The 14,823-nt window shown below is 47.7% G+C and overlaps 1 protein-coding gene across 1 annotated transcript; it reads left to right on the forward strand.

Moving 5' to 3' along the window:
- Positions 1 to 1,411: 1,411 nt before the first annotated feature.
- Positions 1,412 to 14,249, forward strand: Rbp1 (retinol binding protein 1). The gene is made up of 4 exons (XM_090323743.1): positions 1,412 to 1,794; positions 2,204 to 2,382; positions 12,697 to 12,798; positions 14,003 to 14,249. The coding sequence occupies exons 1-4, from the start codon at positions 1,722 to 1,724 to the stop codon at positions 14,054 to 14,056; spliced, it is 408 nt and encodes a 135-aa protein (XP_090179869.1). The 5' UTR covers positions 1,412 to 1,721; the 3' UTR covers positions 14,057 to 14,249.
- The last annotated feature ends 574 nt before the right edge of the window (positions 14,250 to 14,823 follow it).

Raw genomic sequence — 14,823 nt, forward strand, 5'->3', positions numbered from 1 at the left:
TTGAATATTCATGAACCCATCAATCAAAGAAGTAGATTCTCAGTAGAGCACAGTGCCCTTTCTTTCCCCACCATGGTGAACACAGGGAAACTGCCAGGTCCATCCTCTGAGACATTAACCTCACACATATTCAGAATGATGAACAGGGGGGAGACTGGTGCTGGGCATTCTCCAGCTATCTCCAGAGACATACTTGAACACAGTGAAAGAGATTGCATCTCTCCAATCTAAGTGATTGAGAAGAGAGGTAGCAATGTGATGTCATCCAGTTCCCACAGATGGGCAGCCCAGAACTGGAAAAAGGAAAGGTGTAAAATGTGACCCCCATGGGGGTATGGCCATGACATTCATACAGGATGGTCTTGCTCCCACTGGCAGCTTGGCCACACTGGACTGTCTCAAGGCATTTTTGTGGGGTGCTCTGGGATCTAGAAATGCATGCAAGCATCTTACAAGGGATAGCAGTTATCTGGACCAATGCTTCAGTAGTGTAAAGTTGAGAAACTCTGGTGTAGAGCAAGGGAGAGGAGAGGTGCTGGGGGTTAAGCCACTCCAGGGAGGTAACTTCCTCCCTGGGGGAAAGGGCCATCTTTTCCTAACTCAACCAAGGCACCGTGAGAACTAACATCAGCCAGGCAGGGTCTTGTAGCTAGAGGGAAAGAAAATTCACTATTGTCACCTAGGCTGTGATATGCGTGCCAAGCAATTTAAAAGATATTCCGATCTTTAATAGAGGGTCAAAAAGTCAACCACTGTGATTATGTCATCTTGGTGGCAAAGACAGCTTTTAGAAGCGCTGTGACAAGCTCGCCCCGGTGGCAAGTTACAAGTGTGATGGGTTGAGCCTTGCTGCCCTACTGAATCAGAGACCACCCACATGTCGGTCAGCAGAAACCCCACAGGATAAACAGTGGGAACCCTCTGCATAACAACTGTACTTCCAAGTAAGCAGCAGCTGGAAATACATTAAGAAGAAGCTAAGCCCAGAACCCTGTGGAGATGAGAGCCCAGAGAAGTGACTGGTGATTGCTTCCATTTGCATAAAACTGTGGCCTCTAACCTGAGCCCCCACACCAGAGCCTTTTCTGCCAAGTACACTTCAAATAACATCAACTTTTGCTTTCATTTTTCCAGAGAGTAGAAATGGATCCCCTCCTCCCTGCTATTTTCTCCCACCCCCCTCCAGTCTCTCCCTAGACTACACAGTTAGAGACAAAGGCCCGTAAATGTCGGTCTTTTCCTGATCACATCCACAAACCCACCAGCCGAGCCCTCCAGTAGCTGAGGAGGGTTGAAAGTTCATCCTGAGTGTTTGAAGGAATCCACACCCCTCCCCCCCGCCCCAGAACTGAAAAGTTGGGGAGAATAATACACCCTTACCCTCCTATCACCTCTTCTCCCTTTGCAGGGGGAGAAGTGACAGAGGGCCACCAAACCGAAGGTGGCCTCCAGCTCAGGACAGACCTGGCCCTCCAGCTCCCTGACACCCCGCCCTCGCTCAGGGGGGAGGAGCGATGACTACAGTGGCTCCTCCTGCCGTGCTTTGTGCAAGCTTGGAACCTAGCTGTCCCCGCCCTCACCGAGTCCCCCCTGCGCCCCCCCCCAGGACGCTCATTTCCAGGGTGACCACCACCGGGATCACTTCGGCTGCCGCTGCCGGGGCAGAACCCTGAGCAGCTCTCACCCCATCTGCATCCCACGGTCCCCGGTCGCTATCCAAAATGCCCGTGGACTTTACCGGGTACTGGAAGATGCTCACCAACGAGAATTTCGAGGAGTACCTGCGTGCCCTCGGTAAGGCTGGCCCTCGCCCCTGGAACCCAGGACCCCTCCCCATCTCTGTGCCCTCCCTCACCCCAGCTACCTCTCTGTGCACCCCCTTCCCAGAAAAGGGCTATCAGAGCATTGCTATCAGAGGATCCAGAATTGTCAAGGTTGATGAGTACTGTATTTAGCAAAGCTAAAACTTGGATTGCTAAGTTTTTGTTTCCAAAACATTAAGGGCCAAAAACTTGGTTATCAAAGTGTGTGAGGAGGAAAGGGGGGGCGGGACCTTGAGAAGAACAGGCTACAGCAGGCAGCCCTGAGCAAGTGGGGAAGTTTCCCCAGACTTGTTCAGCCGGGGGGCGGGGGTTGAGTTTCCCTGCCAACTCTCTGCCCCTCTGTTCCCCCTTACTACCTCCACCATTATAACCCCTTGCAGATGTCAATGTGGCCTTGCGCAAAATTGCCAACTTGCTGAAGCCGGACAAAGAGATTGTGCAGGAAGGCGACCACATGATCATCCGCACGCTGAGCACCTTCAGGAACTACATCATGGACTTCGAAGTGGGCAAAGAGTTCGAGGAGGACCTGACTGGCATAGATGACCGAAAGTGCATGGTGAGAACTCCCCACGATTCCTGGTTGTCTCCTGCTCAGAGGGCTGGGCCACTTCATCTCAGAGGAGAACAAGGGCCCTTGTGTTCAGAGGGACTGCTGATCTGCCCACTCCCAGGCCCCAGGGCAGGCAGGCTGCACCCACTCATCCAGCCCCTGCCTGCACATCCAAACCGGATGGTACAGTTGAGGAGGCGAAGGTTCCCCTGTCCAGGCATTTTGCCAAGTGCTGTAGACATGACTGCAGCAAAACTGCACGGGCTTTGAAGGAGATGAGAGTTCACCCATTTTACAGATGAGCAAATTCTCAGAGACATAAAGGGAGGGCCAGGTGGACTACAGTTCTAAACCAGGTGGCCAACATCTCTGTTCTCAGGTGAGTGCAGGAAGAAAGGGAATTCAGATGACACTTTTAAGTGTCAAATTCCAGCATGACTTGCTACAGAGCCACTCTTGGGGGCAGGGGTCACCTGGCTTCTATCTGCAAGTCCTCTGACCTGCCTGTCCCCCCACAACTTGGTAAATCAGTGTCCCACAGTCCCCACCCTCTTCACTTCCTCTACTTCTATGACCAGGCCAGAGAAAGTAGCAGTGGGGAAGGGCAAAAGCCCCATTCCAAGGATGGGAAGCTAGTGACCCTGAGACCCCAATTAGCACTGCCACGGCAGACTCCGGAAGGCCAGCCCTGGGTCTCCATCAACATTCCGGGATTTTCTGAGAGGTCAGGATGCCTCAGTCTCTCTTTCTTGGGTCCAGAACTGATTTATATTTGTCTCAGGGGTGACCTCATCCCTTCCACCATGAGCTATGGCTGCTTGTGGAGGATCTAGGTGCCTTGCGTGGTGACTGTCCCTTCTCCCACCACCAGTGAGAGAGGGATTCCTAACATCACAATATACAGCAGCTGAGGCTCAAAGAGACCAAGAGACTTGCAAGAATCTGGGGACTTGAACCCTTCTCATACTGAAACCCATAACCTACCAGCACCACCCTGCCACCTGCACACCTGTTAATGACCTTTGCCAAAACCCTGGCCTCTGAGTTTGCCATTTGGGATGATGGGGAGACAATAGTTGGCCTTGGAAGGGCCTCCAGTGTGAGAAGACACATTTGCTATAGGGAAATGTTGTGTTATATTGTGCCTTAACTTTCCAAGCCCTCTTAGTGGGGAGATGGTCTCAGTGAGGGGGACACCTTCACGAAGGTGGTCACTGCCCAAGACCTTGTCATCCACTGCATGCATGGAACTTTGCCTATAAGGACTGTCCTTTTTTCCCAACCCCCTCTTGCGGGTTCTTCCAGAGCACATCTTTCTTTGGGGGTTGCCAGCTTGTTCTTAGCTGGTTTATTATCTTCACATTTCTCCTCCATCATCCATTAACAAGTGAGACACCTATGGATTTCCTAATAATGAATCTCATAAATATTCATCGTATGCTTGGTGGCCCTGGGCCGAGAGCATTGTTCAAGTTTACATTATTTCCATTTATTCTGCTCAGTGCCCTTTTCAACCCTACTTACAGATAGCATTCCTTGCTGTGTGGCCTTGGGGGGAGTTTCCCTAAGTGGCAGAGGGAGGACAGATGAGCCATCATGCAGATGGCTTCAGTCACATGCCGGCCACCTCTCCAGGCACAGGAAAAGCAGATCATGTCGCAATTCCCCAAGTCCAGAATGCACAGTAATTGGGATGGAAACAGACATAGTGGTCATGAGACGGTGCTCAGTAGAGAGACAAAGCATGAGGCTGAGTACCTGGAGTTATGCTGGGCAAGGTAGTTGCCCCAAACGACTTCACTACCTTACCTGCCGCCTCACATCCTCAGAACCAGCCAGCCAGGAGCAGCGGCCAGGGATGTGTTTGAATCTCAACACAGGAGTCCCCATGTCACTTTGGATACTTCTGTGATATTCTGATTTATCCTATTCTTGGAGGTCCTGTGAGCATTTCCTGGTGCTTGCCCTGTCTTTGCAGTCAGTGAGAGGTCAGTGTAGGCTGGGAAAACTGAGGGAACCAAAGCAGCCAGGCACAGTATAAGCACCCCTCTCCTCCTTGGTCTGGAAGATCAAGGATAGTTTTTATAGCAAGCTAGACTCAGCTGAGGCTTGGAGCAGAGACAGGAAATAACCAAGCAAACTGGAAGCAGATGAGGAGGCCAAAGCCAGAAAAACAGTGTCTGGTCAGTGTTATTTCATACATGGCCAGCACTAGGGTCTTAGGTTCAACCCTGGGGACACAGGAGAGAGTTTCATCTTTGGGTCCTGGTGGCATAGCGCATGATGGGAGGGTCAGGACTGGGAGGAATGAGCAGTGGTGATCCTGAAGAGATGACAGCCAATTAGAGCCCTGAGGGCAAGTGAGGATTAGGACAAATTAGAGAGAGGGATAGCATGTTCCAGCCAAGCATGCACCCTGAGGCCCCAGAGGTCAGAAGAGGCTAGACTGAAAGTGGGGTTCAGAGGTGAGAGAAGTTCAGTCTGCAAAGAATCAGTGGCTGGAGGTTTAGACATGGCAGAAGAGTAGAGAAGAAGCTCATGGGGACCTAGATGGGATCCTGTCAGGGGGTGTCAGGGCTACCTTGCCAAAAGAAGTGTGTTCAGGCTGGCATTCCTCCACAGGGGAGCCAGAGGTGGCTGGCTCTGAGATCTCTCACCCTGCTTCTTCTTCCTGAGAACTTTATCCATATTCTATAGCAGGAACCACCAGGTAGAATCCAGCCTACAGATGTGTTGTATTTGGCCTGAACAATGTTTGAAGAAAAAAAAAAAATCTTATCGTCCATTGCCAATGATGGCCAGAATCTTCTAAGATTTCATAAGGAAAAGTATCGTAGTTTAGACAGTTTTTTACCAAAACTAAGTCAAAAGAGCTGATAACACTGGGCAGCCATATATCCAGCTATGGTGAGGCCCTGTGTACAGTCACCATTACACCTTCTAGAGGGGCAGCTTGCTCACACCTTGTAACCTGAGGGCCAGGATCCAGGAGCAAGTGGGGTTTTCCTGTGAGCAGCAGCAGCAGGCCAAGGAATCTAAAAAGCACACAGTCCATGGCCCAGGGCTTTAAACCAGAACTTGTGTGAGCATTGGTTCTCATGCAGCTTATACTTGGAAAGCTGTTGCTTTGTAGAAATTAAGCCTCTCCCCCACCCTTCTCTCCCCCTTTAGTACTGGAGCTCGAACTCAAAACCTCATGTTCTCACTTGGCTTTTTCACTCATGGCAGGTGCTCTACCATTTGAGCCACACCTCCACGTCTGCCAATTTTTTTAAATCTTTGTGGTTAATTGGAATTGAGTCTCACAGACTTTCCTGCCAGGCTGTCTTTGAACCTAGATCCTTGGATTTCAGCCTCCTGAAATGCTAGGGTTACAGACATGAACCACTGTCACTGGGTAGGAGACTTAATCTCTATTTGTGCCTTTATGAAAAATTAGGTGCAGAGGATAGATGATTGATAGATAGATAGATAGATAGATAGATAGATAGATAGATAGATAGATCGATCACTGGTTGGTTTAGTCCCTCGTCTGACCCCATGGAAGTTACAGAAACTCCTTAGATTGTCCCCAGCAGAGGGTTGTAAGACTCCAGCCTATGTGACCCTGAGTCCCTCAGCTCACATGTCCAGGCTGGTTTATCCAGATCGTACAGGCTCCACATATAAGGGGGCCCATGGTTTTGGTGGACCTGTAGAAAGGCTGTGCTGGGCCCAAGGGCCCTAAGCTCTTCTCTGTCTTTTATCCACTACAGTGTAGTCTCAGGCCCAGGTAAACATTGGGCTATGCCGGGTGGGGCTTTGAACAGGAAAGGCTCTTCAGCCTCCAGTAGTAGTTATCTGCGAATTATTCAGGTTTCTTTTGTTGTTGTTGTTCCCGGTTCCCTGCAGAGATCATGTTCTTTGTGGATGGAGATTGAGCTCCAGCCCAGAATTACAGCGGTGAGCCTGGCTCTGTGTGGTAGGAACACAAGGGCCATTTGTCATCCCAGAGTGGACACCCAGGTCAGGGTCTCCCGGGAGAAGACTGCTTTGTTAGCTGAGGCCTGGCACCTCCTCTCAAGGCTGGGGACCTCGCCTTTATATCTAGCTTTGAACTCAGGATGACCCCTCTGCAGGGCCTGCCTTCCACTTCCAGCTCCCAGGCAGGCCCTGCTATTGCTTTCTTTGTTTTTATTATAAAAGGAAAACAGTTCAAATAGCACAAGAGTGTAGACTGAAAAAGGGAAGGATCCATTCCCCCCAGCAGGCCCATTTCCATACTCTAAACATTACTGGTATTGCTGGGGTTCTATCTGAAATCCTCATCAGTGTATAAGCTATCTGCTGACTTTCAGGTGCTTAGTATCTCTATCCAAAATAGAAGGAAAAAAAAGGGGGTGGGAGGAAGAAAAGAGAAAGGAACCGCTTTTCCTGCACATATTCTTGTTTTACACAATGACATTTCTTAGGCATCTTTTCATATCAGCATTTATAAAATCTCTGGAATCCTTTTAAAAACTGTCTGTGTTTCCTTCCCTTTCCTCCCTGACTCCCTTAATAGACGTCCATCTATCCAACCAGACAGCCAGAGAGCCATTTAATTACATATGATAATGTATGAAATCTGCCAAGTTCCTGTTAACACTCGTCTTAAACTCTTGCCAGCTCTCTGATCCTATCTTGACCCATTAAAGAAATCTTTGGGTTCTTCTATTAACAAATGCAATGCTAGTGGTGAAATGAACTCCAGGACCTGCAGGACTAGAATGCCATTGAAGTTGGGATTCTTCTGAGTGCTCTCTTTACCCAGGCCATGCTCCTGCATTCAGCTGGGTTGTTTCCAAGCAAGCAACACAGAATCTCTTTTATGTTGCAGCTAAAGTTCTCCGACCTCTGAAATTGGTGCTGGCAGCATGCTTTTGAGGATTATGAAAAGAAGAATTAAAGCAACCAAATAAAATTCACACAAAGTAGCTTTAAAAAAAAAAACAAACAATAAAAGCATACTGGCTTGTTAGTTTGGAGGGTTTGTTAGGCACTACATGCTGTGTTTTCTGAGGTGGCAACTCCTATTATGTAATGAGTAAAAGGATCACAGACCCCAAGAAGTCTCTAGAGACTATAATCATTTTTTTTTCATTTTGTTTGTCCTAAGAATCATGTTAGAATTTTCTGTTAGCTCCATGGTAGAATTGTATGCTATTGTTGTTTTCTTCGTTTTGTTTTGTTTTGTTGGTGCTTGTAATGGGGCCTGAACTCAAGGCTTGAGGGTTATCCCTTAGCTCAAGGCTCAAGGCTGATGCTCTTATCACTTGAGGCACAGCTCCACTTCCAGCTTTTTGGTGGCTAACTGGCAATAAGAGTCTCACAGATATTTCTTGCCTAGACTGATTTTGAACTGTGATCCTCAGATCTCAGTCTCCCAAGTAGCTAGGATGACAGGCATGAGTCATTGATCCTCAGTGTGGAATTGTATCCTTTCCTGAACACAAAGGTCTGGTTGTGATTCTGTTATAGCTTTTAATACCTTGTTGATACACTTAAGGCCTTATTAATTTAGTTTTAATCTGCTTTTACCTAGAGTTGGCTTTTCCCCCTGGAATGTGCTGATTTTAAGCAATTGCGAGCCCCACAGGGATGGACCAGAAGGAGAGGAGATACCATCTTTCTCCTCCTGCAGGCTGGCCACGCAGGATTTCTCAAGCAGAACTGGGTAACAGGTTCAGCTCAGCTCCTGGATCCTAGGTGATGGACTGGACATTTAGAAAATCCTGATTTGTATCAGGTCCAAAGCTTAGAGATTCAGTGAAACATGGTGAGAAGCTCTTAGCATAATGTCTAGCCTCTTGTTTTCTATTGCCTTCCCTGCCTTCCTACAAAATGGCTTATTTAACACAGGACTCCCCCTCCCACACCCACCCAAGGCCATGTTATTAAACTCTCCCAGGAACATAGGGACCCTCACAGGGAGAAGCATGGGGTCAAATAAGACTCCAGGAGGAAAAATTAAATTGCTTGTAGCTGTAGACAGGATGTGTACAGAGTCTCTGCTTACTGTCTGGTTTTAAAATCCTGTCCAAAAATGTGAAAGAGCAAGGATTCCAGAGAAAAAGCTCAATCAATCCTGACTCAGGCCTTTGCAGGTAGAAGCACCATGGGCAGGCAGGGTCTCTCCTTCTATAACCTGGATAGTCCTGGATATGTGGGGGGACTGGAAGAGGAGGGACCCAGTGCTCAGTCATCCCCTGTTCTTCGGAGTTGGTGTTTAGGAACATGTAGCGGTTTTAATAAATGTCACAAGATTCCTGATGGCCAAGTTGTGTCCCGCCCGTTTGCTGGTGATGCCAGGGGACTACCAGGAAATGTTTCCACTTAGAAATCATCTGCTGCTGCCAGTACTAATCAGCTGAACTGAGCAAAAGCACTGTGAGACAACCCTGGGTCCGGGGTCACTCACACATCTGTGGAAGCCAGGCTTCCTGAGTCACTGTGCAGCCGGGGTCAGTTGGGGTTTCTAAGTTGTCAGGGAAGCTAAATAATGACAGTGCCTTGTCACAGTGGTGTGAACCTGTCTTCACTCATCAGTGGACAGGTCTCTCTCAACTGTTGACACAGTCACTGTGATAGAGGCTTGTTTTATTTTTTTAAGTCACACCAGCTCTGCTTCCAGGTAGCTTCCCATTTGTGATTCTCAGTGATCTTTGGGGTGAGGACTGCTGTTGGGGAGCTGGGATGAATGTGGCCCTCCCACTGTTTTCATTTGTCAGGGCTTCATTGCTAAGGTACAGTGTTACGGCCCAGGATAAGGAAGGTGTGCCATGTGGCAATATTTATCTACTCCACCCTGCTGGTCTCTGTCGCTCCCTGTCACTTAAAGTGTCAGGAGCATCCTCCTGCCTGAAAGATCCCATTAGAACAGGGTTTGGATCACCATAGGAAATGCCAATGGCTTCTTAAAGACCCTCTTCTGAAGAAGGTCAAGGGAAAAATTCTTGGGTCCTCAAAAGATTGTTGTAATAATAACTTACATTTTGAGATACAAGAAAGCGAATTGTTTTCACACCTAATCCTCCTTCCAACATTTTTCCTCTCATTGATTGATGAATGGATGCCCTCTCTATCCCCTCTTTTTTCTTTTTTCCTTCCTTCCTTCTTTCCTTCTTTCCTTCCTTCCTTTCTTCCTTCCTTCCTTCCTTTCTTCCTTTCTCCCTCCCTCCGTCCCTCCCTCTCTCTCTCTCTCTCTCCTTCCCTCCTTTTCTTTCTTCATTTTTTTGTTTCCTTTCTTTCCTGGTCATGGGGCTTGAATCCAGGGCCTGGGTGCTGTCTCTGAGCTCTTTTGCTCAAGGCTAGCACTGTACCACTTTGAGCCACAGCACCACCACTTCTAGTTTTCTGGTGACTCATTCAAAACAAAAGTCTCATGGACTTTCCTGCCCATGGTAGCTTTGAATTGTGATCCTCAGAGCAGCCTCCTGAATCGCTAGGATTATAAGCATGAGCTGCCAACTCCCGATCTCTACTCTCTTTCTTGTTTCTTTTCCTTAAGGTGAATCTGTTTTATTTTTCTGCTATGTTTATTTTTTTTATGCTGGCCATTGATTCCAGAGTCTCACATATGCACTGAACTACACCATCAATCCTAGCTACTCAGGAGGTTGAGAACTGAGGATTGCTGTTCAAAGCCAGCACTAAAAAGTCCTTAAGATTGAGGTTCAAGGTCAGCCCAGGCAAAGAGTTCCGGAAACCTACTCCCATCTCAGCCAAGAAAATGTTGGGTACAGTGTCATATGCCTGTCATCCAGGCTATGCAGGAAGGATAAACTGGAGGATGATGGTCCAGCCTAGCCTGGCACAAAAAATATTACTGCCAAAAAGAAAAGGTGACAAATGATGTAGAAGGGGTGACAAGAGAAAAAGTTTGTTTTCCCATTAATGAAACCCATTTCATGATGGTTCTCTGCCAGCAGAGGTGCCGAATAAACAGATGTGAATCTGCTGGAGACCTTATTAGCAATTCTTATCTGAAGCTTTAAAAATAGGCAAGCTGATATAATGAATGATTGTTGTCCTTAATGTACTATGTTGTCTCTCATCTCCTTTGCTGTCCCTTGGGTATCTCATATTGTTATAGTATCTCACTTTGTTATCTGATATATTGAATTTATTTGTATTTGGTTATTTGAAATTTGATAGGGAAGGGGGGAAAACCAAGATGGGTGGGGGGTGTGGGGGGGAGAGTAATGGGTACCAAGACATGTGAAAGGGTATCAATGTATGTGAATTAATGCACCTTCTATCTGGCAAATATCATGTAACCCTTTTACTAATTACAATAAAAAAAAAGAAAAAAAAATAGGCAAGCTGGAGCCAGGCTCACATCTGTAATACTAGCTACTCAAGAAGATGAGATCTGAGGTTCAAGGCCAGCCTGGGCAGGAAAATTTATCAAACTCTTATCACCAACTAACCAGCAAAAAGCCAGATGTGAAGGTGTGGCTCAAACAGTAAAGAAAAATAAAAAACAGACAAACTAGAGATTCCAAGGCCCTGAGTTCAAGCTCTGGTACCAGAACAAAAAATAAAAATATGCACACTGGTCCAATAATTCCTTCTGTGGGCATGTTTTCCAAGGAAATAATTTGTTCAAAACTGTGTACCTAGGAAGTTTTCTTTATAGTAGCAGCACAGAACTGTAAATGACCTAAATGTCTGAGAATACGTAATCAGCTAAATAATGGTGTATGCGTGTGTATGCTTCCAGGAACAGCTTCATGGGCCTGTGACCACACAGTCTTCAGGGCCCAGTGATCAGAAAGGCTTGTCACTTGGTTTAATGACCTGCTGCTGCTGTCTTAAAAATCTTAATTATTTTTGCACAAGAGCTCCTCATTCCCATCATTTTATACTGGGCCCTGAAATGATGTAGCCATTTCCTAAACATTATCTAGCAATTAAAATAATGCTTATGGAGAATCTTTGTGCAAGTGGGAAATGGCTTCTAACAAATGAAGAAATGAGCATATAAAACCATCCTAATTTTGTAAAAGCTGAAGTATATGTTGATACTAATGAGGAAAAAAAAAGACTGGACAGAAATGCACCAAAATGTAAGAGTGATTATCTCTAAGGGAGCATTTTATGATTTTCTTCATTGAGGTTTGGTGGGATTTTTTTCTACCTTTTTTCTTTCTTCCTATTTTCCAGTAGGGTGTAGACATGCTTGTTGATGACCATTTCCAGAAGAGATAGAAACGTATGTATCATGCCTGAGGACTAGTGACTCTCTTGTGCCTCTGGAGCAATGTGAAAGAAACCAGCATGGGCACCAAGAACTATGTGGGAAAGAGAAAGGACTCCTAGAAGTGGAGGACTGCTTGTCTGGTTCTCTTCCTCATCACAGTGCAGCCTACTGAACAAACATCTTGCCTTGTCTGTGGTTGTCTTTACCCATGAGTCTCATCAGACATTGCCCATGTTGTGTCCTGAGTTAAAGGCACGATCTTCATTGTCATTGGGACTAGAGTCCTCTGGACCAAGGGAAGGAGCCATCTTCCTGGCCCTTCTCTGTAAACTGGATCCTGGAAGCAGAGATCAGATTTACTCCTTTGCAAAGCTGGGCAAGAGATACCTGGCTCCACTTGCCTCTTTCTGGAAGTCTCCTTACAGAAAGAATGCCAGCCGCAGAGGGCAGTAGTGATCAGCAAGCCTAGAAGAAAGGCCAGTGCCTTCCTGGGTGGCAGGAAGGAGAAAGAAGGGAGGATGTCCTCCAGTGAGGAGTGGGCCCATCCACTCAAGACTCTGCCACTTGAACCACAGCTCCACTTCCGGCTTTTTGGTGGTTAATTGGAGATAAGAATCTTACAGACTTTCTTGCCTGAGTTGGCGCTGAACCAGGATCCTCAGATCTTTGCTTCTTTTTGTGGTTATTGGTGGTGGTCATAGAGCTTGAACTCCTGGCCTGGAAACTGTACCTGAGCTCTTTCACTCAAGGCTAGCATTCTACCACTTTGTGCCATAGCACCACTTCTGGTTTTCTGGTGGTCAGTTGGAGATAAGTGTCTCATTCATGCCTAGGCTAACTTTGAACTGTAATGTTCAGCTTCCTGAATAGCTGGAATTACAGGTGTGAGACACCGGCAACACAGTTGATCTCAGCTTTTTGAGAATTGCAGGCATGAGAATCCAGTGTCCAGCCAAATTTTTCTGCAAAAAAAAAATCATTGTAAGATCCTCCTGGACTATGCAGGTTGGGGTGACTCTCCCTTTCTCTTCCTTTCCCTTCCTTCCCCCCTGGAGCTGCTTGCTCAGAATTGACAGCGGTGCTTTCTTATTTGGCAGACCACAGTGAGCTGGGATGGTGACAAGCTCCTGTGTGTGCAGAAGGGCGAGAAGGAGGGGCGTGGCTGGACCCAGTGGATCGAGGGTGATGAGCTGCACCTGGTAGGTTCCAGACGGGGACCCAATGGTCCTACCATTCACGGTGGAGGTCCAAATGGAAAATGGAAAAGGCACTGAGGCTGGGCCTTGGTTCTGCTTTCCCGCTCATCTGCCACATGGTATATGTGTGTGCCGTGCCATGTGCGGCAGGCCCAGGGCCAGGAGAATTCTCTAGGTTCCTCTGAGATGTGGTGGCAGGTCCATGGAGCTTTACTGAGCTCAGGAGGTGGGTTCTTCTCACCCTGTCCCCACGCTGAGGGAGTCCCAGTCGTAGCTGTTCCCAACTCTGCCCAGGAAATACATGCAGAGATCCAGAGCCTGGTCTGGGTGACCTGGGTTCTAATCTCCGAGCACTTGCTTACCACCTGCATGGTACTGCCACCTCCTGGTCACCTAGGAGCTCTGCAGAGATCTCTACAGGCGCTTGGTGAGAGGCGGGTTCCGGGGGTAAAGTCTCTGCTGTGAGATCCATCTTGGAGCGAGGCTCCTCGACTGCAGAGCAGAGAAAGTGGATGAAATGATCTCCACTGTTCCCCTCTGGCTATGTGCTGGAGGTGACACAGGGGGAACCACAGGCCTATTTCATTGAGTCCTCTCAGGGTTCCCACTCTCTTCAGCCAACCATGCAGACTTGCATAGATGTAACACTCCTCTTCAAATGTCCAGCTTCCTTTCTAACAACTTTTGAGATGTGACAGTCTGATAGCCATCGATTGCTGGCCAGAGTCAAGCTCAGAGGCTGAGCAGGGGCTGGCCCTGTGGGCTCAGGCTGCCTCAGCTTCCTTTCAAACTGCCTAATGACAGAAATTCCTGCGTCTGCCCAGAGCAATGCCGATGGAACCAGTCCAGTGTAGGACCCTGGTGTACCCAAACTCCTGGCAACGATGATGTATAACTGAATGTTAGAGTCCTCACACCATCTGGCTGTGGTCTGTAACCAACTGTAGGGCTGTATACTTGAGCCCAGGTCTTTGGGGCAACAGACTCTGGCCCTAAAGCTCTTTGGCAGCATGAGGCTGTTAGAAGAGGGGAGATATCAAGAGTCCCTCTGCAAAGTTCTGAGCCCTGTCTGTCCCATACATCTGGGTTTGCAGGATGCACAGCCTGATCCTTACTGGTTCCATTCTGTCATTGAACTTTCAAAGGGATTGCCAGGTTCAACCCATGAGAGCATCTGGCCCCCAGTCAATATCTGCTTTTGTTTCAGGAGATGAGAGCACAGGGAGTGGTCTGCAAACAAGTGTTCAAGAAGGTGCACTGAGTCCCGGCCAACAGCCCTGGTTTCAAGGAAAGGGTGGCGTGGAACCGTGATGGAATCCTCCTCTGCACAGCAAAGGCAGAAATATCCACCCCCCTTCCCCACAGGCAACCGTTAGCAGGGCCTGTCTCTTTGCTTATCTCTTTGTTTTCTTTAAAAGTGCAGCGATCCCAATAAAAGTGGTCTGTGTTCCAGGTGTCTGTCTGGGGAACAGTTCACAGCCCTCTGTGCACATCTATTCTCTGGGGGTTCCAAGGCTAGCTTTTTCTGATGCCACCTGTGGGCAGAGGGAGTAATCAAGGCCTTCACTCAGTCTGGGTAACAGCTACCTTAGAAGTATAACAAGTACCATATAAGCAAGTCAAGGTGGTCCAGCCAACAGAAAGTGATTTCCCCAGCCACATGACACACAAAGGAGATGCCCCCGAGTTATTGGTGAATACAGTAGAACAGGATAGGTTTTTCAAGATCCAAGCTACAACAAAGTAAACTGGGGATTGATTGGAGTGAAGAGTCTCGTGGTGTTTTCTGCCTAGACTGGCTTTGAACCATGATCCTCAGATCTTAGTCTCGTGAGTGGCTAGGATTACTGGTGTGAGCCACCAGCACCTGGCTACAGTGCACAATTTTAAAGCTGGAGAATGAACTGCAGCCCTGTCCATCATAGTCTCTCTACCAGCTCCATTTGTAACTTTATTTGGAGATAATACCAGAAGTTGACAAGCTTCTTATGAATGGTCTAGACAGTTTCTCTCCCAAACACTGCATGC

Source organism: Megascapheus bottae, chromosome 32 (genome assembly GCF_031878675.1).
Source record: "Megascapheus bottae isolate mThoBot1 chromosome 32, mThoBot2.hap1, whole genome shotgun sequence".
NCBI lineage: Eukaryota > Metazoa > Chordata > Mammalia > Rodentia > Geomyidae > Megascapheus > Megascapheus bottae.

Bases quoted from the DNA above. Each gene is read 5' to 3' on its own strand.
- Rbp1 (XM_090323743.1), top strand. From the start codon at position 1,722: ATGCCCGTGGACTTTACCGGGTACTGGAAGATGCTCACCAACGAGAAT. The intron at 2,383-12,696 runs GTGAGAACTCCC...CTTATTTGGCAG, and splicing joins TAGATGACCGAAAGTGCATG to ACCACAGTGAGCTGGGATGG. The intron at 12,799-14,002 runs GTAGGTTCCAGA...CTTTTGTTTCAG, and splicing joins AGGGTGATGAGCTGCACCTG to GAGATGAGAGCACAGGGAGT.